The 22,795-nt window shown below is 37.8% G+C and overlaps 2 protein-coding genes across 2 annotated transcripts in view; both read right to left on the bottom strand.

The window, feature by feature from the left end:
• scn8ab (sodium channel, voltage gated, type VIII, alpha subunit b) overlaps positions 1 to 232 on the bottom strand; it is a 96,110-nt gene extending 95,878 nt beyond the window's left edge. The window contains exon 1 of the mRNA XM_017480480.3: positions 108 to 232. The gene's annotated coding sequence lies outside the window, so the exon portion shown is untranslated. The remainder of the gene's footprint in view (positions 1 to 107) is intronic.
• A 12,878-nt stretch (positions 233 to 13,110) lies between these two features.
• vdrb (vitamin D receptor b) overlaps positions 13,111 to 22,795 on the bottom strand; it is a 45,004-nt gene continuing 35,319 nt past the window's right edge. The window contains exon 9 of the mRNA XM_053683611.1: positions 13,111 to 21,996. Coding sequence (XP_053539586.1) covers positions 21,746 to 21,996 — 251 coding nt within the window. The 3' untranslated portion in view covers positions 13,111 to 21,745. The remainder of the gene's footprint in view (positions 21,997 to 22,795) is intronic.

Raw genomic sequence — 22,795 nt, 5'->3', positions numbered from 1 at the left:
ACACACACACACACACACACACACACACACACACACACACAAGGATATACACACTCACTAACCCCGAAACACACACTCTCTGTGCAGTGAATAAAACGCGTCCTCACCTTTCACACAGATCCGCTCAGGTGTGTTGGTGCTAAAGATGCCCAGAGAACCCGGGAGGAACTGCGGATGTCGCCATATTGTTGCTGCTCTCCTCCTCCTCCCCAGCGCGCGCGGACAACCTGCATAATTGATGACTCTCAGCAAAATTCTTAGGGAGCGTCTACAAATGACCACACACACTTCCACACGGACACACTGCGATCCAGACCCTCCTCCTCCTCCTCCTCCCCGGGTGTTTCGAGGTAGCCTGTAGCACCAGGATCCAGGTCTTACTGAGGTCTACACTGCAGAAATGTCTCAGGTCGTAAATCGCGATGCCGGATGCGTGCTACTGATTATTTTTAATCTCCATTATGTTCTTCTTCCATTCTTCGCTAAACTGCTCTGACATTAATTATATTGGGGTAATTAGTTTTGGTTTACAAGTTACAAGCAAGGACGGTTTCTGAAAAAAAAAATTGGTGGGGGGCTGTAGCTCCACCCACTCACACACCTGATTAATCTGAGTCATGGTAATGAAAAGAATGAATGCTTCCATTATCCTGGATGAAGAGTCACCAGGTTACTTTTTGTCAAAGCCAGTAACAAACTAGCAACGCAACACGTCTTAGCTTAATGCCGCGATTCATCTGGCTCAGAACTCGGAAAAACCTGACGTCCGGCACGTCAGGAACTCGGATGTGATGTCACGACAACATGGCAGCGCTCAGTCAGCGGTGTTTTGCCAGCTTTAGAGATTTGTGACATTATTTCATTAATTTCAGATCAAATTTACTAACGCTTAGATCAGACCATCGTAACAGATTTGACGTCGTCACGCTGTCGTCATCACTGACCACAGTCAAATAATTCACCTAGATCTGTGTGTGTTTATCAAATTCAGAGACTCGCCGTATAAATACGACCTGCTCCTTGCATCCGAGTTTTTCCAACCTTTTAGATCGGAACTTGAAACTTTGTGCCTAGCTAGCTAATTAGCCACTAACTTTTTTACCATTTCAGTTACATCAATAAGCAGGAAGAAGAACGCAGATAAATTGACGAAATCCAGTACATTAGCGTTCATTTCTTACCAGTGTCTTATGGCTGTTTCTTTTCTTCTGCTTTTCTCTGCCTCAGGAACGCCTCATTATTGCTGCTTCTTCATGATGTGATGTTAGTTAACTACACAAATTGCACAAGTTTCTGTTCTGTTAACACCACAAGGGGGCGTCCTGACCTGCCTGATACTTAAAGCGTCCCAGTTCACCTACTTATACTATATACTAAAAGTAAACACTCGTTTTGTGAACACTTTTGAGTGTGTGTTTAAAGAGAATGTAAGTACTGGGACACACTAACTCGTGGCGTAACAGAAGAGAACGTTGTTGCCTGGTCACGCACGCCACGCCGTCACTGTTAACACACTCCTCGCTGCATTTCAGTGTTTCTTCATTCACTAGTCCTCATATCATTTATACTATATCATTTCATTGATTTAATTTTCCACATTTCGTTTACACCTCACTAACATACGTCCTTGAATTTGGCAAAGCAAACTGTCAGGAAACTCTGCCTCCATCATGCAAGGAGTTGTGGGTAATATGAGCTGAAAACGTGTCCACAGATGCATACTTCATGTGAAACTTTAGCTTTGGGATTTAACTATGCTTTGGGACACACTGATTCTCATCTCCGATACTGTTTAGGACAGATCGTATGCCAGTTGGGACGCAGGGATAGTAAAGAGTGCTGTTTTTGTATATCTGTTTTTTAAAAAATCATGGCGACCCCTGGAGGTCCGGAGACCCTAAGCGAGCGCTTATAGCAAGAAACCCTGCCCTGATCTCAGAACATTTTCTGAAGTTCGTTTTCATATTTCTTAAACACGATGTTTATATTAAAGCGGTATACAGGGTCCTCATATAAAGAATAAACCATCATCACTGTGTCCTACAGAACAGTTCTGAAACTGTCACTGAACTGATTTCACATTAAAGAACAATACAGTAGCGCTCTCATCATTAACAAATCATTATCGTTAAGCGTCTAAATCGCAGAGGAACCTTCTTTTTGAGTGGAGCCTGTATTAGAACTTCATCAGATGAATACTGAATTAGAGTTAAGAGAATGCAAAGCCCTAATGAGAGTTCAGGAAAAGGTTCCTGTTAAAGGAAAATTGATTATTCCAAAACAAAAATAAACCTTTTTGGGCAGTTGAAGGTTCTTAGATTCCTTAAATAAATAAATAAACATTTTATCTGGAATAGTTCTACTGGGAAACCTTTCTGATATGGGAAATACACTGTTACAGGGTCCTACATAGAACCTTTAAGGGTTCTAGCTTTGACTTACTTTCCTATGAATGTACAGATACTCCACTAAAAAAACAATGATTAAAGTGTTATGTTGGTATTTGACATAATCATAAATAAGGCACAGAACCACACAAAGCCTCCAAAGAGTCAACTCATAAAGATTCAATCTAGAACCCTTAAGTGTTCCTCAGTTTGTCCGTCTGGAGGAACACTTAAAGGTTCTATGTAGATTCTTACGACACATTGACTTACCTTAGAAAACAGGTTCTGTGTAGAGTTATAGTTAAGAGTTCATACTGTGATAGAATGGTTCTACTTGGAACTTTTTGGTAAACAGAAAAGATTCATTAGATAACGTTTCTTCTACTGGAAATCCTTTCTGATAGAGAACCATTGTTGTAGGGTTCTACATAAAACATGTAAAGGTTCTAAAGACAAATTCGCTGCCGACAACAAAATAATTAATGAAATGTTTATGTTGGTGTTTAACATTAGAATGATTTTGTATCACTGGACAAAACAAACATTAAATCTAGAACCTTTATGCATTTCTTAGCTTGTCCCTCTGGAGGAACTCTTAAAAGAAATATGTAGACCCCTAAAAACACATGATCTACTTGTAAGAGAGGGTTCCACACACACTCTTAAAAAAAAAAAAAAAAACAACGGGTTCTTTGTATACCTACAGTTAAGGGTTCTTACACTTACTTAGCTAATGAAATGTTTGTGTTTATCAATAAGAACCCATTTCCTAAGGTAGGATGTTGTAGGACTCTACATAGAACCTTTAAGGGTTCCTCTAGAGTCTAGACAGACAAGCTGAGGAACTCTTAAGGGTTCTAAATGAATTCTGTTTGTACTGACGTTGAGGCTTTGTGTGCAGTTCTATGCCTCATGATTAGAAAATGAAGTTTATGTTAAACACCAACATAGCACTTTAATTTGATTGGCTTTTAATGGGTTTAGAGGTGTATTTGTACAACAACAAAAAATAAAAGAAAAAAGGTGAAGCCAGAAGATTTAAAGGTTCTGTGTAGAACTAGAGAGTAATTCACTAGCGGAAAGGATTCCTTTTTGGGAAGGTAAGACCTTTAAAGTACATAAAATTTTTCTATTTAAATTTTTTTATTTTTTACATAAATGCATAATTATGGGTTCTTAGCAGAAAGAAAGCTAAAACTCACTCAGAAAAGAGAAGCTAAAGCTAGCTTAGTTTATTTATTTATTTAATAATCAGCAGCGGGTGGCCCAGCGAGATAAAGTTGCAGTTTGGCTCCATCTAGTGTTTCTGCACAGAACTACATGAAGAAAACAACAGTGGACATGTATTTTTTAATTTTTATCTAAAACTGTGGAAGAATTATTTGCATATTATTTATCTTATCGTTTCACCTCATGCATGTAGCTTTAAACATAAATGCACTACAGTACTCTCTGTCGCTTATCGTTTCTGTGTGTAATACACACATTTCAATAATTAAGTGCAATATTTGTATATATTTTACAGCGTAGTCCTTTTTACTTTATTCTTAATTCACTATTTAAGCGCTTTCATTTTATGTGAAATGTTTAAGTGTTAAGTGTAATATTTTGTTCAGTTCAGTTCAGTTTTATTAGTGTAGCGTGTTTAACAGTGGACATTGTCCCAGAGCAGCGGTACAGAAATATATACACTCAGGATAGAGATGTTAAATGTATGAATTTATCTGTAATGAGCAGACAGAGGAGACGTGGTGAAGAAAAACTCCCTGAGACGATATGAGGAAGAAACCTCGAGAGGAACCAGACTCAAAAGGGAACCCGTCCTCATCTGGGTGACACCGGATAGTGTTGTTGGTGTTGTTGTTGTTGTTATTGTTGCTTTATTTGGCATATTTTATAAATTGTACAAGAAAGCCATCATACAGACCATCCATACAACATTTTAAAACTGCTGAGGATAACAAGCTGTAGGCTTATTTCCATTGTGGTCTTCAAGCTTTAAAAAAAAAAGGATATATAAAGTGTATAAAGTGCTAAAAGTTTCATAATCATTTTAAACGCTAGCACCAATGTAACAAAGGTTACTCTTTGAAAAAAAGAAAAAACAAGTTCCCTAAAATGTTTATCATTAAGATGCAACTGTGGATGAACTTTCAATATAACTCTGCTCACTTTATTTATACTTCTATACCAAAATAATGATGCATAATAATAGTGTGGTTGCACTGATGCACTTATCTTGCTGGAAATGTTATCCTCCTTCAGATCCTTGAGCAGACTAAAGCATCCATATAGTCTCCTGGCGATTTTCTGTCTAAAACACATCCCAGGTACTTCACTTCTTGTTTAGAGACGATAATCATATCCCCAACCTATATCCCCATTCCTAACCTAGAACATTTTTTACTTTAGCACTGTTCACAGATGGAGACTTGAGTGTAAAACTGTTTGTGGTGATTGTAGTCCTAAAGCTATCACAGCATAACTGTTCATGTGAATTGAGGTCCAAAGCATCTTTATGGTGTTTAAGTGGAAGCATCCTCAGTAATCTCAGTGATCTTTAGTCTGCACCATGTGGGACATCCTCAGCAGCAGCATGTGACTTCCAACTGATGAGAACTCCAACCAGAAGTAGAACATCAGGATGGATCAGGCAGGTCCGGAGAGCAGAAGGGGTCAGGATCACTGGCAGCTCAGGAGTATTATGTGCAGCTCGACAGAAAGAGAGAGAGAGAGAGAGAGAGAGAGAGAGAGAGAGAGAGAGAGAGAGGGAGAGAGAGAGAGAGAGAGAGATATTATTAGGTATGGTTATTGTCCCGTAATAGTTAAGGATCATGTACTTTGTGTGAGTGAAAGCAGGGACTCTGGCAAGACTAGCTATGACATCATAACTAAAAGGGAGAACCAGAAGGGAACAAAGACACGAGGACTCCCTGGGACATAATGCAGCCAGCCACTCCACCATCAACACACCTGGGTGAGGGTGTGAAAGTGGGGGAACAACAGCATCCAACATCCCAGTTCACCACAACACTCTCTACCTGTGATCCTCTAGATCTGCTCCTTTACCTAAGAAAAAACTATTCACTAAAAGCTTGAGTAAACAAATATGTTTTCAGTCTGGACTTAAACACTGAGACTGTGTCTGAGTCCCAACACTAATAGGAAGACTGTTCCATAACTGTGGGGCTCTATAAGAGAAAGCTCTTCCCCCTGCTGTAGCCTTCACAGAGAGAGAAATAGTTTGTATATTTTGTGAAACCTTATTTTGACAGGCCTAGGTCAAAGGTCAAAATCATAAATCATTATTATATCATTATGTATTGCTGAAACCTTTGAATGTAAAACTAATCATGTGTCTAAACCTGTGTGTGATTTAAAATTGTTTAGAATGGAAAACGTTACTTTGATTGAATTTGTAATGTCATGCTCATGTGTTCTGAGATAAAATGTTTAATCTACACTTGCGTTTGATCATTTTTGTCTTGACGCTCGAACATGACTGAACGATTGATGAAGAATATATATTATACACCGTCAGAACCTGCTTCGTACGGTGGCGTTGAGAGTTTGCAAAGAGCTATCGTTGAGAAAATAGTTAAAAGAGCTAATGATCCTGAAATAAAAAACTGGTTAGCAGAGCAGGATGCGTACAGTCTACATAAACCAGTATCTACAAAGTTTAAAAGAAACAAGATTTTTGTAAAGAACATCGATGAACAATGGCAAGCTGATTTAGTTGATATGAGCGACCTGTCAGAGAGCAATGACAACATGAAATTTATGATCACGTGCATAGATATTTTATCCAAATATGCCTGGGTACGTGTGTTACGAAACAAGACCGGACTCGAGGGAACTAAAGCCTTTGATTCCATTCTAAAGGAAGGTAGAGTCCCAAAAAACTACCAACTGACCAAGGGAAGTTGCTTTTAACAAAAATTTTCAAACATTAATGAAAAAACATGACATTGTTCACTTTGCTACGGGAACGGGGCAAAAAGCATCGGTGTGTGAAAGGTTCAACAGAACGCTAAAGACCAGGATGTGGAGATATATTACCGCTTTTAACACGAGAAAATACATCGACGTAGTCCAGGATCTGATTCAAGCGTACAATCACAATTACATTCCAGCATCACAATGAAACCCGCCGAGGTCAACGAAGCCAATTCCTTCAGAGTATTTAAACCCCTCTACGGACTGTTCTCACCTAAATTAAAGAAACTAAAATTCAAGTTTAAAGTCGTGATATCGTTAGAATTTCCCGTTTCAAAAGGGAAAAGGATACGAGCAAAACTTTACGGATGAATATTTTACAATCTCCGAGCAGATACCGAGAGACCCCCCGGTATATAAACTACAAGACTATGATGGTGAAAAAATTGAAGGAACATTTTATGGACCCGAGTTACAAAAGATCATTATCGGGAAGGACAAGACGTTTAAAATTGAGAAAATCTTGTCTGAAAAGACCCGAAACCAGAAAAAAGTCTGCCTGGTGAAATGGGTGGGTCGGCCCGATAAATTTAATTCCTGGTTCCCGGTCGTAGACGTAGTTAACATAAATAAAGGATCGTCGTGAACAAAGCTGAAATCGATATTCATTAAACCATGGAAGAGTGCGGATTCTTTGTGATGCTTCCAAGCAACACGTCGCTGGGTATTTACACTAATAATAAGATCGCGCACTACACTACTAAATTCACCAAACCAATCGATTTGAACGGATTATGGGAAGTCTCGCTCGCGGAGGTTCAATGTATCCAGAGTTGGTACTCGCTAACAGAGGAAGACTGTCTGTGTCATATTATCTAGAGGGATGGAAAGAAAACACAAAACAGAAACTTTATCATCACTCCAGGATATTGGGCGCAATGTATTGTGCGTTTCTGTGTTTTCCGCCGTACCCGTACCAAGCATTTCATCATTGTGTTTCTCGTTCCATGGTTTTTGGTCCTGTTTTCTTCCTCGCGGTTCTGATTCTTGTTCTGCCTAGTTTTGCTTCTTTGCTTTTTTTCCCTTTAAAAAAAATAAAATAAATAAAAATATTTAGTTAAAGGACCTAGATGATGTAGTGTACTTTCAAAACACATTCAATAATCTTTGATTGGTGTACCATGCATTGTACATTGTAGTTTGAGGAATTTATAAAAAATATATATATATATTTTTACTTTAACAATTAGCATTTTAAAATTATTTTTGAGTGGCTGATCACACAGATATCTGTATACAAACATATACTGTTCTGTAAACAACAACAACAACAACAAATGAGTAAACTGTAATTTCTTACTAAGCTTGGCACAGTGGGTATCCATCCATACCCAGTGAATTCTCACCCATCCATCCATTCCATACTGCTTATCCTACACAGGGTCGCAGGAGCGCCTATCCCAGGGAACTTGTGGCACAAGGCGGGGGACACCCTGGACGGGGTGCCAACCCATGGCAGGGCACAATCGCACACACATTCACAACAATGCCAGTCAGCCTACAACACGTCTTTGGACTCGGGGAGGAAACCATGGAAGTACGGGGAGAACATGCCAACAGGGCAGAGGCAGGATTTGAACTCCCAACCCCGGAGGTGTGAGGCAAACATGATAACTAATATTAACTACATTTCTGTGTATTTGCTAATTCTTCTTAGCAAACCTGGTAGAGGTAAGGTTTACAGATAGATAGAGTTCCCATCGAGCATTAATCAGTCCCTCCAGGATTGTGCGATTGTGGAAATTAATGCAAAATCAAGCAAACTCTGCAATATTTGGAGGAGCTAGCAATTTTTCAGAATTACCGAAGATTTTCCGCAGATTTGGGCCAAGGTACGTCATGTGACGTAATCACAACGCATATACAGCCAACGCACTCTTTGATTCACGTGTATCGAACATGAGCACAGATAAAAGGTCTCATTTACCAACAAACATCTCTGCGAAAGGTCGTGCAAAATAATTTTGTGAAATTGCAATTTTGTCAATTCAACAGCTTTCCGCAAAAATAGGACCAAAAAGATCCACATACTGCTTTGCAAATTTTGAAAAAACCCCGCAGTAAAATCAAATAATTTTTTCCACAACAATCACAACAACAAAAAAATCCACAGAATCCTGTACGGACTGATTAATAAAGTGTTCTCAATAAAGTGTTATCTATTTATCTGTTTTATAATGAAGCAATGTTGGTTAAGCAGACACGATTCTGTACTCGATAGTGTAAAGGTTCACAGTGTAAATATCATGGATGTTTGAAACATTGTTCATCCCTTGAACAAGACCCTTACCCATCAGCGACTCAGCTCTACGCCCGAATTGGAGCATCTTGCTTCTAAATGAATACGAGCCACTCAAAAATCATCTTTCCTATTATACTGTAAAGTTATATTTTTAACTAGAACAATGAGAGCCAGGTAATAAAACATACAGTACTGCGCAAAAGTCTTAGACACATGCAAAGAAATGCTGTAGAGCAAAGATGCCTTCAAAAATAATGAAATGAAATGTTTCTACATGAATAAAAATACTTTAAAGAGCAGTAAACAGTAATAAATCAAACAAACTCGATATTTGGTGTGATGAAAAAAGCGGGTAATCTCAGGTACAGTTAGTGCAGTTTTATAAGGAAATGAGCTGTAAGTTTTATCGAGCCTCTTGCAGAAACAGACTCGGTTCTTCTGAAGACTTTGTCTGTTGCACTCGGGGTTTCCCCCCCGTCTGAAGCGTGTCTCTTACATAATATGCTGCTTTCTTTACTGACATACAAACACTTTTCTGTAACATTTCATTTAATTTCATGTTTTGAAATCTAAAATGTTTTTGTGCTGACTCAGTAATGTAGAAGTCATCAAATAAAAATCTGTAACAAAGTTTTTACTAAAAAAAAAAAGAGGGGTGCCTAGACTTTTGTACAGTACTGTATATTTTCACCAGCATATTTTGATCTTATATCTAATATTTAGATTTTTTGATCACTTAAAATGTACATTGATAAAGACTGTGTCGTGGCGTATATTTCCTGCCTAGTCTTCATACGTGATTAAATCAAATCAATTCTTAATAACGGATTCAAATGTTTAGACCCTATAAAAAAGCTCAGGTAGTACAAGATTAAAACAATAGCGCCATCTGCTGGAGAAATACACCTAATGTGCCTATAACTTCCTAAACAATTCTGAAATATGATGCTATAGGTTACACGCCATTTTTAAATACTAGTTAGTACTGTAGAGTGTGTGTTTAGGTATAGCCCATCTGATGTAAGACATGTGGCCCTGAAAGGCTACAGAGAATTTTAGACAAGAAATTCATCCATTTGTCTTTTATTCCTGTTTTTACAATTTGTACGCTACATTTAATGGTGGTATGTTCTTCCATCCAGCCTGCCCCCTCCCCCCCTAACGCCCCCCCCCCCCCAAAAGTGTTTACACATTTCTATTATTTGAATTAATAAAAAACAAAAGTTGGTCATTGTATTGTTGCTATGTATTATGTCTAAGACATAGACCCATTACAAGTAATAATTATACAACCATTTTCCAAATTGTTTATCCTACACAGGCTCAGGGTAATCATTATTCATAATAAAGTGAGCATTTTCATTTAACAATATCAAGGTCAAACTAAATAAATAAAAATTGAACTTAATTTCTCTACACACTATGGCAGCACCTGACTTCACATTTATATAAAACTACGGGAAATAAAGATTATGTATAGCTGATGAAGCTTCTTGCTGTATTCACATAGTACTCCCAAAACTACAACAGCATCAGATTACCTAGGGAATCGGTCATCAATTTCTTCTGAAGACATCTGTGGAAGACATAGCCTTAACAGAAGCTTCATTTCTTAACTGAATGTGAACTTGATCATAGATATAATTTAAACAGGTGATGTGTTTTTATTTTCCCTTCTCCGGCACTGCCTGACCTTTGAACATTTAACATGTTTGACTTTCTTTTCAGCGAGTGTGCCGGTGGAGCGCATGGTGAAAATCCCTGTTCCTACATTCATACGTTATGTTAGATGCCAGACTCTCCTAGGTTGAAGGTACTTCATAAAAAATAATAATGACATGAAAAGAAAAAACCTGAATATGAAAATGAATCGAGACAGATCCAAATAAACAATAAAGTTCCAATGAACAGTAAATCTATATGTTCTCTTCCTCTAACCTGTTCAGTACTCGTAATACAGATTAAACACGTGTGGGACAGATGCTGTAAACTATGGATCTGGTCCATTGTTATTTGGGAACAAAGAGCAAGCTGAATTTTCTCAACAACATCTTTACAATATCTTCATGAAGAAATTGACAAACTAACATGTTTTTTTTTTTCTTGGAGCAGAAGTCAGGTCCTCCCTCATTTCAGCAGGTCATCTTGTTGGTGAATACACAGCGTTCCTCTAAGGGAATTAGGATTTCTCCGAGCAGACATTGTAACAGATAGCTGCAGAGTTTCTTCTGTGTTTTAACTACAACGTCTTAATCATTATTTAAACACTGAGACGCACGACTCTGTCCTTAATTCATTAACATATACACATTTGTAAACATTCTGGTCAGCAAAACCCCCAGAAATCACACGTCTCTCTCTCACACAGACAGACAACTGCCAGGAAAGATCACACATTCAGATCTAACAGTGTTACAGAGGTCATAAATGTACACGACTAAACTGTCAGCCAGTGGGGACATGGGACGTCAAACCATAGACAAAGTCTTATGTATTCAGCGACAGTTCTGTGTAAGTATCCTCATTGGTGAACCATTTTCCAAAAACTTGTTTATAGTTTAAACAAAACGCACGATTCTTTTAAAACACCATCTTTTTAAAAAGGTTTTTTCACCCCTTAAGTACCCTGTTTAGAAGGTAGGCTATGTAATACATATTTTTCATTTTCTTCAGACATACGAATAACACCGATGGTTTTGGTCTTTATTTCAGTAGAAGAGAACAAAGTTCATTTCTTGACCGAAGGATTACACAAATCATACACATCGGTAGCCACACACACACACACACACACACACACACACACACACACACACACACACACACACACACACACTCTCTATCTCTCTCTCTCTGATGGTACATGACCCAGTGTCAGTCATATATCACCCCCTAGTGGACGAAAAGTAGAAATAAAAGACAGTCCTTTTGTCATGTACTTAGTTATAGTGTGTGTTTGTGTGTGTGTGTGTGTGTGTGTGTGTGTGTGTCTGTGTGTGGCATTATTAAGACAAACCTACCTGAAATGTGCAACAATGGAAGGTACACAACATGACATGTAACCGAAATATGATCAGTAGAAATAGTAAAAATATGAAAAGTTAAATATACACATGTATGTGTAGAGCTGGGAGATATATCGATAACTTGATCAATGATTATGTGATACACTTTTCTGAGATATCGTTGGTGATATATTTTTTATTTACATTTGTAATAATTACAAATTAAATGGGACTGAACGGATGGCATTGATTCGACGTCATTTTTTAAACCTAATCTTCTTAGTCTTTGTAGGTATTATAGAAACAGATCATCAAACTCAGTTCAACCTTTTTTTTGTTTATTGCACTACTGTTTTACAGATAGTTTGTTCACTAAATGTATATTTTATATATATATATATATATATATATATATATATATATATATATATATATATATATATATATATATATATATATATATATATATGTGTGTGTGTGTGTGTGTGTGTGTGTGTGTGTGTGAGACACATCATATATCGTCGTGTAAATGTCCTCAAGCATCGTGATATGATATTTTTGTCATATCGTGCAGTCCTTTATATGCGTGTAAAAGATTTGGTGAGCTTGAACTAATATTACTGCTAAAGACATGACCTAACGTGACAGGGGAACACACTAATTATCTCTGAGAACCTGTTGTTCAGCCATTCTGAAATGTTTAAAGGGTGTGAAATATGAGGTATAAGGACACGCCCACCTGTCTGTAGGGATATAGTGCATTATCTGGGAAGGTATGGAGCCATGTTGTAGTTAATGACATGACACCGATCAAAGCAGAACATTAACAGCATCTTAAACATAAATCTCAGCAAGAGGAGATCTTCCTCGCGAGCCGGAGGAGAAAAAATAACTAGAGACGACGCTAGGTGAGTGAAATGATGATTAGCTGCTATCGGTCATCGACGACAAAATATTCTGACGCAACGAAAACAAAAACGTAAAACACTTTGCTGCAGATCAACTGATACACGATCCAAGCTAACTGATGTAGCCAGCTAAACACTTTATTTTTTATTAGTCAACACACTGATGCTCTAAAGAACAAGTCCTCTAGCAGGAGTGTGTGAACGCTGACTGCTATTTAAACATAAACAGAGCTTCTGTAATACAGCATTGAATATTTTGGCAGCAGAACCGTACTGATGAGTATGAAAAATATGAAAATACATAATAAATACTGTAGTATCAAAACGCCAACATTTTCGAACCTTCAAAATCACTGACTGCACCTTTAACCTGAAAAGAACGAGGCAATTAGGCTGAAGTGCACCGTTTAAACCATAAACAGAGCAAAATAAACAACCTGTTAACGTCTAAGGTTGATTAATACTCATCTCATTATCAGGATCAACGTTAATAATTCTGCAAATAAATAATAAAAAAAAAATCACTGACTGCACCTTTAATTTACAAACAAGAAAAACCCCCACAGACATTTTTAAATCTTATACGTTGTTATTTATTGTTTGATTTGTAAAACATTAGACAAAACATTACATGAAATCAATATCTAATGAAGGAAAAAAAAGAAGGAAATAACAACCTTTCAATTTATGATTTACAGTTTGATTTATTTATTTATTACAATAAACTGAGGTCCGGGTGTGAAGGCATGCGACTGTTTAACCTGCGAATACAGACAGCTTCCCTACGGAGTCCCGTAAGGATAAAAAAAAAATTAAATCCATCAGAAAACAAAGAGTGAGTCTGTTTTCCCCTTTTAAGAGTGAAACTGTCGTTATAACCTGATCTGATCTGAGGCACTGACACGTTAGCAGCTGTGTGTATGAATATGAATGTGTGTGTGTGTGTGTGTGTGTGTGTGTGTCCAGTATAAATGTAAAGACAGGACAGACTGAGGTGTTTATGTTGATATTGGATGAGTTTCTCAGTGAACGATCGATGACAGAATCACGGCTAAAAAGGGGAAATGAGTGCGACTCGTGAGGTGATCGGGTTTGTGTGTGTGATTGTGTGTTTGTTTTCTTGTAAATGTTTCTGTAAAGCAGCAACACATCCAACTTACAGTCAGAATTGAGAGGGGGCGGGGCCTGAGGAGGGGCCAACCAATCCCAGCAGCTACTGAACACTGTCAGTCACAGGAGTGACCACACCCACTACAGCTTTCTCTGTGTGTGTGTGTGCGCGCGCGCATGTATGTGTGGGTCAAAGACAAAAAACAAAACAAACAAAAAACTTTTTAACTAAAATACATTTGTACTTTGTACACACAAATATATATGTAAAAAAATTCAACAATTAAAGAATAATAAACATCAATTTTAACAATGAGCCACAAATAATGAAAAATTAAATATTCACCAAGATTAATTTGTAATATTTAAAATGTATCATTAGGGGGCCAAGCACCGAATATAACCTTATTGTAATTCTACCTTTTCTTCTTCTTCTTTTGACTAGTTTGTCTACAGCAGACCATAGAACCATCTGGTAAAAAGTTGTGAAATTTGGCACACTGATTGGGGAGGGTCTAAGGAACATATTGACCAAATATGGGCAAAATGCCAAAGCTCTAGCGCCACCATCGGGTCAAATTAAGGCCTACCTTGGAAGTACATTTATGGTCATAACTTTTGAACCATGTGTCCAAAATTAAAAAGCCCTGGATTCTCTGGGTCGAGACGAGTTCAACGCACCCCATGACCTCAATTTATGCCTAATTACATTTTCTGCCATCTTGGATTCGGTCCAAAATGGGTTTTTTTGCTACGCCTCCTACAAATTTTGTCCAATCATCACCAAATTTGGCGCACATCATCTTCAGAGTAATCCTCACAAAAGCTATCAAAAGAATTTGTAATAGTCCGAACGGTTTGCCCGTAATGGGCCAACGAACAGGAAGTGAGGCTGTATCTCAGCAACCACTTTGCGCACGAACACCAAACTTGGTAGGCAACTTCAGGACCATACACTGAGTCTATGCAAGAAACTTCATAACAGCACCACGTACTGGTCAAAAGTTACAATAACATGCTAAAATGCTTCCATCTAAGTACTATCTTTGCTACAACCATAACCAAGTGGAAAATGCATCGAACTGCAAATCACTCTTGAATCCTTTTGCCTACAGTTACAGCTCTGCTTTCCTGTGATTGCTTATGCAACAAGTGTAGCATGGCTCACCGAGTGTGGGTGCTTGGCCCCCGAAAATGCTGCTTTCAGCTTTTATTTTTATTTATTATTCTCCTGATTAACACTGATATATATATATATATATATATTTAAAATAAAAAGCATTCAATTTAAAAATCAAAACAAAAAACAGCCTATATTTTCATCTTTGACCCACACGTTTGTAGTTCTAACATGTGACTGGAGAGAACGCTTAAGATTTAAAAAAAAAAAAAAAAAAGGAAAAAGAAAAAACAGGTAGAGAAATATAACAATAATACAATAAAAGCTGTAATGCTGTGATAAGGTGAGTCTGCTGCGCTGTGGGAAACACATTAAAGAGGTACTGAGGTACTCGAGTCGCCTGTGTGAGAGCCACGGCACGGCAATAAATACAAACACCAATCGTAAAAAAATACAAAGAAAATCACATGCGTCTGTAGCCGAGTGAGGTAGTTTGTCATGGTTACACTTTGGACTCCCAAAAAAAGAAAAAAAATAGACCAACAGCAATATCAAAAACCGTCCTCATTTCCATCATCATCATCATCATCATTATACATTTTGCGTAGTAGCCTGTTGTTTATGAGCGAATGCTGGTGTAGTGTTGTTTGTTTGTTTGTGGGTTTTTTTCATTGAAAAACCCCAAACAAGGGAATGTTAAAAATAATAAAAACTGAACATTCACTGTAAAAAAAAAAAAAAGAAAGAAAGAAGAAAAGATTCCTGCTGATGTTTGACTGAAAGTTTTCCAGTTGAAGTGAAAAACATGAAACTACACACAGAGAAATGAGCAGCTTTTAGACAATAAAGAAAAATGAGTTAAAGGAACGTTCCAGAGATTTTTTCTTTTAATCCTAATCCCTCTCTCTCTGCCATATCTGTTGTGTGTGTGTGTGTGTGTGTGTGTGTATGTGTGTGTGTTGGTGTGAGAGAGAGAGATTAGACATAATTTCTACACATTTCACTACAAACATGATCATAAAAAAACACTGGACTCTTCCTTTAATGTCTGTTAGATAAAAGGGAGCGATTATTAATATACTAGTCCTCTAAACACACACACACACACACACACACACACACACACACACACACCCGGGCTATAGCGAGGGCTGCACAGTAAAGGCTTAACTCTGATTACTGATCAATAATTATTCCTCCAATTTAACCACAATTCTACTGCACATTTAATTTAAAATTATAATTTTAAACGGACAGATAATTTGCCTTTTTCACTCACATTCTATGCTCTTAGGGAAAAAAAAGTGTGGAGAACACGGTCCTGACCCATTCAGTTCTTATGATTATTGCATCACATTTCATTTCTGCGAAAAACTGTCTAATGTAGCATTCGATTAAAAAAAAAGAATTAAAAATATATAAACTCTTCCATAAAGATTTCCTAAAGGATTCTTCACTTTGTCGCATGTGAACCATAAAAAGGTTCTACGTAGCACCGTCCCAGACACGGTTCAGATTCGATTTAGGAACAAACCCTTTTCCTGACTGCTGATTGGCTGAAACGGGGACCAATCAAATCTGTGCTGCGGTGCTCCGGCCGTGTGACCCTGTTTACGTTCTCAAATGCATTCATTTAATATAAAATGCTGTTTTAAAAAGATAAGTTGCACGCTTTTAAAGCCTTACTCACAAATGTATCTCCGTTCAATTTCAAAGCAAAATCACGCATAAACAATTCCGACTTACACGTTTCCAACTCTGATCAGATCTTTAGTATCGTTCATGTAGACCAATGAAAGTGCCTGGTGTCTGCAGAGCGCGCTGTGATTGGCCAATATGATAAATACGTTAAACATGTTCAAATAAACTGGGGAACTTGTGATTAATGCTGCGTTCAAGAATTAGCGTAAAGTTTCTGAGTTAACGATCGAGCTGGAGCGTCAGTTTAGATTTTAATTACAAACAAAAACATCAAAAATAATCATGAGCGTGTCACTTATACAAGTTTTCAAATTGGTGGAGAAAAAAAATGGTTTCACTGTTTAACAGTCGATAATTCTTTCATTTTTTACAGAAAACTGTCCTTAAATCGTCACCGATTAGGCTACAGATACGATTAGACTTCAAGATTAGATCATTATACAGAAATTTTTTACTTTTTTTTGCTACTTCTTTTTTGTTAGGTTTTTTTTTGTAGAAAGATACTAAAACAGAAAACAGATCCGGCTTTCCGAACGCAAAACAAAACTTCATCGAATCACAAAGAATTGAGGAGCCAGTGAACGTAGCATCAACGCACCAGAGTCCTTATGAACAGATTAGACAGTTCTCTCACTGACATCACCATCAATTATCTTTAATAAATCTTACAATATAACGATCTGTGCAGCCCTACATTTAAATATGACTGAAATATGAATAAATGAGGAGTATATTTTTTAAAATAATATTAATAATATTATTATTAATAATAATAATAATAATAATAATACAAGTAAAAGCTCATTAATTTAAACCGACATTCATGGATCAGAATTTGAACGTTCAATTTTGTAAGTGCCTGGACTAAATTATATTTTGCAAATAACTCTGGACTGGGTTTTAAAATACCGTTCTTTATCATTAACACACACACACACACACACACACCCTAGTCTGTCACGCCCAAATAGAAATATCAATATACATAGTGAATACATAAGTGCTTAAAAGTCTTGCTATCCCCCCCCGCCCCCCTCCACACACACACACACACACTCACCCACCCACACACAGTCTCCAGGTAGTCTTAGTTTTCCTTATGCGTTGAACCATCTTAATATATGTTTTTAATAAAAAAGCGATGAAACATTCTGCCATCGACCCTGAGCCTAGACGGCCGAGCAGCTTCAGCCTGCCATCACCACGGTGACCCAACCACACCCTCTTTCCATCTCACCCACACACCCCTACGGAACCACAAGACGTCCTCCGGAAGTGGGCGATGGAACACGAACAAGTCTGCGAGCCATAAACAGACGAACTGGAGAATAAACTCCGCCTCTGAACGCGTCACAGATCCTCGATCGCCTCGTCCGAGGCCGTCCTCGTTAACCACCTCGTTTACTAGCGACGCGACTTAGAAATAACAGGTGTACACGTTAACCCAGGAAGCAGCTTATTATAACAGCTTTATAACATTCTAGAACAAAAACAGGATAGAAATGGCGATACGAGACGCAATAACGTTACACAGCTTCATTTAACCAATCGGAGAGCAGCAAATCCTTTAAAAGCCTGTTAAAGGCTTCTGAAAACTCTGGCGTTTTCACTCATCACACTAATCTCACTCCACTGTGTCTTGTGTGTGTGTGTGTGTGTGCGTGTGTGTAAAATATGGACAGGAATTTAAAGACTTATAATACAAGTCAAGGGGCAGATGCTATTTTTAAAACATAAAACATTACTATAATCTCTTGTGTTAACAGTGTGGCTCTTTTTTTTCGTCACGTTTACGCTGTAAATTGAAATATTGATAAAGCATTTTTGTACGTCTTGCTGGCGGAGGTTAAATGAGCCAGAAGTGTTGCCATGGTTACGCTGAACTAGCTAAGATAAGAGTATAATGCGACCTGACAGGTTTGTAAACTAGCGTAAAGTATTTCCATGGTTACATATAGCTAGCTAACTAATATTATACCGCCATCTGACAGGATCGTATATCGGCGTAGATAGTTCCCATGGTATCAGTCGAAATCGGAGTATTTGATGGACTAGCGAAAGTCGTTTCCATTTAGCTACAGTACATTTAGCTAGCTAACGCAGCACAACTGGTATAGTTCATGGATTAATAAATGTCGTTCCTTAAATTGTTACATTTAACGAGCTAACATAACAGTTAAAATGCATTTTTTGGATGAACAAAATCCGCTCCCATGTTTACATTGAGCTAGCTATAACGCATAACATGGCCTTACAGGTGTTATTTACAACAAGTCGTTCCCGTGGTTATATTCAGACAGCCGAAGTACAGGAGTCTGATGGTATCATACACTGTTCCCATGGTTACATTTAGCCAGCTCATGCTAAATGATCTGACAGGTCAGTATGCTAGTTGGCAATAAATGTCGTTGAGGTTATTTAGAGTTAGCTAGCTAGTATTTTAATCAAATAAGATCATGGGGAAAAATAAAGCAAAAATTTTGGCAAAGGTTTATCGAATAACAAACTAAATCTGACACATTTGACAGAAGTCGTTCCCATGGTAACATTTAGCTAGCTAGTTAACGTATCATTATTTGACACGTTTATAGATTATCAGATGATGTCACCATAGTAATATTTAACTAGCCAATGTTAGCCAAATTGCTATTTGACAGGTTTGTAGGTTGCTGAAGACTGTTCGCATGGTAACATTTAGCTAGCTATCATGATTTTGACAAATTTTGTCAAAAGTCGTTGCCATGGTAAGATTTAACTAACACAACGAACTGATGTTGCCAACATCTGCCCTTAGATGTCCAATCTAAATGAGATAAATACCTCTACATTCTAACGTATCATACTCACTCACACACACACACACACACGGCGGATCCACTGGCGAGAGATTTAACTCTGGAGAAGAATTTTCCCAAGCAGCCTCAAGGCGATGTTCTCCACGTTTGTCAGGAGATTCTACAGCAACAATGAGCGAATCAACGGCGGCGATCAGGGGAACGAAGCATGCGTTCTGAAGCATGACGCTACATCATTGTTCCAAAGCTTGAACACGTCACTGTCACCTACAACAGCGTTATTAAGGAAACAACAATTAGACCTTAAAACCCCCGAGAGGTCAGACGCCGATCAGACCTTAAATTCAGCTTAAAGAGGAACTTGGTTCTACATACACATCGCAGGTCAGAGGTAAGATTATACGTGTAGGTTCTAAGAATACTGCTTTAAAGGATATATAGTCATATTTACACGCTTTTAAGCTCAGCGATAAACGCTGACGAAGCACGTAGCAGTCCACACAGACCTCATTACATCACTCACTCTCTACACGCCGCAAAAAACAGAGCAAAGAAATCGGAAATTTTCTAGAGACCCGATTCCTGATTTGATTCAGTGAGTTATAACGCAATCAGAAATCGATTCTTCAGGCATCTGAACTATAGACTGTGTTTTTCCACTATGGCTTTCTGCTTTTAAAATGCACTATCGTGTATATACATCACAGAAATAGAAATTCCCATAATATTTTTGAACGTTTGAAGCTAAATCTGACTAAATGACCGAGTCATTTAGTGAGATTTGATTCAGTGAGTCATAAAGAGTCATAAAGCATCCTGATTATGAATGATGGTTTGTCCACGATCAATTACTGCTTTTAAAACACATAAATTTATCAATCATTAAAAACAAACAAACAAAACAAAAAACACCCACAGAGTCATTTACTCAGATTTGGTTCACTTTATTAGAAATCGATTCCTCAAGCATCTTGATTATGCATTATGTTTTTATACTTTTTTTTTTTTAAATATAATTTATGACTTACTGATTTTAAAACATTTTTCTCATTAAAAAAATCCCAAATGTTTATATTATGCAAATATCTGAAAATAAATCTGATTAAATGACTCTGAATCATTTACTCAATTCGACTAAACGACTCGTGTGCTGTTTGATACAGGAGAGGCGCTAAATCATTACAAGATTTATGACCATATGTATTTATGAATGAATTTGGTATGCTCTAGATGGTACACCACCCGGTTATACTCTATGTAGTAGACACACAGTGAACAAGAAGTCATTTTGGATTTTAATGAATAAAAAAACAAAACAAAAAAAACCCTGAATGCGAGAGTAACGTAGTAGAGACTATACTACGCTAGCTAACGTAAATACTGTGAGGTGAAAAACAAAAAGAAAACCGGAAGACTTCTTGATCCTATTGCATTTGATTCAGCGAGTCAAAAGTGTGATCAGAAATCAATTCTTTAGGCATCGTGAGTATCTTGTTTTAAAAAATGTTTGAAAATATTAATATCCATCATTAAAAAAAACCAACAACACAAACTTTCATAACGTGTAGATAAATCTGAAGGTAAATCTGACTAAATGACTCGGAGTCATTTACTAAATTTGACTAAATGACTCGTGTGTTGTTTGATCTAAATAAAAGGTGTCCATTATTACAATATAATTTGCATATTTAAATGTTTTTTCGTATCTTTATGATGTTCTACGTGACGTATATCACCTGATTATAATACGTTATGTAGTGGGCACACATAGTGAACACGAATCTATGCTATCACTAGTTTAATATTATTCCAGTATAAAGGTGGATTCTTATAGAAAAGGAATCTGCAGTGTTAGAGTAATGTAGTATAATTACAGACTCATTAATATTCAAATGAAAATATTCAAATGAATTCTAAATATTTCAGTGAGGTAAATGACATTTTTTTCTGCAATTTCTAAAACATAAACTGGACACTGTTATCGATACTACAGATGTTTACTTTTTTTTCTTTTCTTTTTTTAAATAAATAATAATTTATGCATTATGCACAAACCTGATTTTGTGCTTTTTCCATCCAGCAGCCAATCAGAGCTGGTGATTGGTCGAGTGGCTGGACTGTGTGGACTTTAAAGGTAGGAGGTGAAAAGAGACAGCAGTAGTGGACCAAGCAAAGCTAGAAAACACACACACACACACACACACACACACACACACACACACACACACACACACACACACAGCTACACCTGTAGTGTAGTACTGTATGTTAACGTTAATGGAATAAAAGCTTTGCGCTGCACACTGTGATGGCGCTAAAAACACCCTTCTGATCTAGAATCCACAAGCACACACACACACACACACACACACACACACACACACACACACACACACACACGTCACTCCCCAGGCTCTGTGTGTGTGTGTCTCAGGGTGATTGTCCATGCATCCACGCCCTACACGCTCCCTCTGACCTCTAGGTGACCTGTCCGCCGAACACCTCGAGGACGAGTGGCGTGAGCTGCATGCTGTGCTCGGGCTGGAAGGACAACGTGCGGTACTGCTTCGAGTGTTCCTCGCTCAGGCTGCGCAGCTCCGCCAGCTTCTGGATCATCTTGGCGTAATGCAGACGTCCGCGGTGGTGGACTCGGATGTACGCCTGGAGGACCTCGGAGACACGCTCCTGTAGAGTCTCCACACGCTCGTGATCCTGCACGCCGGGGCGGTCTGCAACACACACACACACACACACACTTTACTGTCCCTGACTCTTAATACACAGCTATAACTATATTGTTGTGTATTAAGTGTACTATATAGATGTGTATCAACAGACGTCAGTCTCCTGGAAAGTCAAATACAACACCACACCTACATATAAAAACAAACGTGTTGTGTTATTCATTTATTTGATTCTATGATTTAAGATCTATCACAATCAGAGTAATATGCGTGACTGCGTCTAATAAACATGTAATAACTGTTAGATATGCGGTAGCTTATTGCTTAATTAGCTTAAAATGTCATCTTGTATTGAGCGTAACGCTTCGAACCCTGACCCGAAGTTCAACATTTCTGTGGTTTAATTCTTCAGCTGCTTATGTCACATTTTTTGTATATGGTGTACCAGCAATAAAGCTAAATAAGTTATATAATAATCATATATCATTTAAATTATATATACATATATATACGCAGACACACACACACACACATTATTATGGATGCACCGGATGCAACCGAAATTATTCGGCTGAAAATAGCAAAAAAAAAAAGCATTTTCGGTGTTCGGCCGAATAAGTGAAAAGGCCGAATAAATTTGACCGAACAATGGCGTGTTTGATGACGTGCCAAATAGCCTAGCAACCAGAGTGAGACGCACAAATTTCACGACCTCCACTTCCGGCAGCGCTCGGAGCGATGAGGGGGCGCGCACATGCACGAGCTACGTGCACGAGCGCATGCTCTTCAGATGTTGACAACCGTGACATTGTTTACTGTGGACACGTGCGTTTGTTTTGTTTCT

This window comes from Ictalurus punctatus, chromosome 11 (genome assembly GCF_001660625.3).
Source record: "Ictalurus punctatus breed USDA103 chromosome 11, Coco_2.0, whole genome shotgun sequence".
In the NCBI taxonomy this organism is placed as follows: Eukaryota; Metazoa; Chordata; class Actinopteri; order Siluriformes; family Ictaluridae; genus Ictalurus; species Ictalurus punctatus.
Note: the sequence above shows the minus strand (reverse complement) of the source record. Positions and strands in the feature narration are given on the sequence as shown.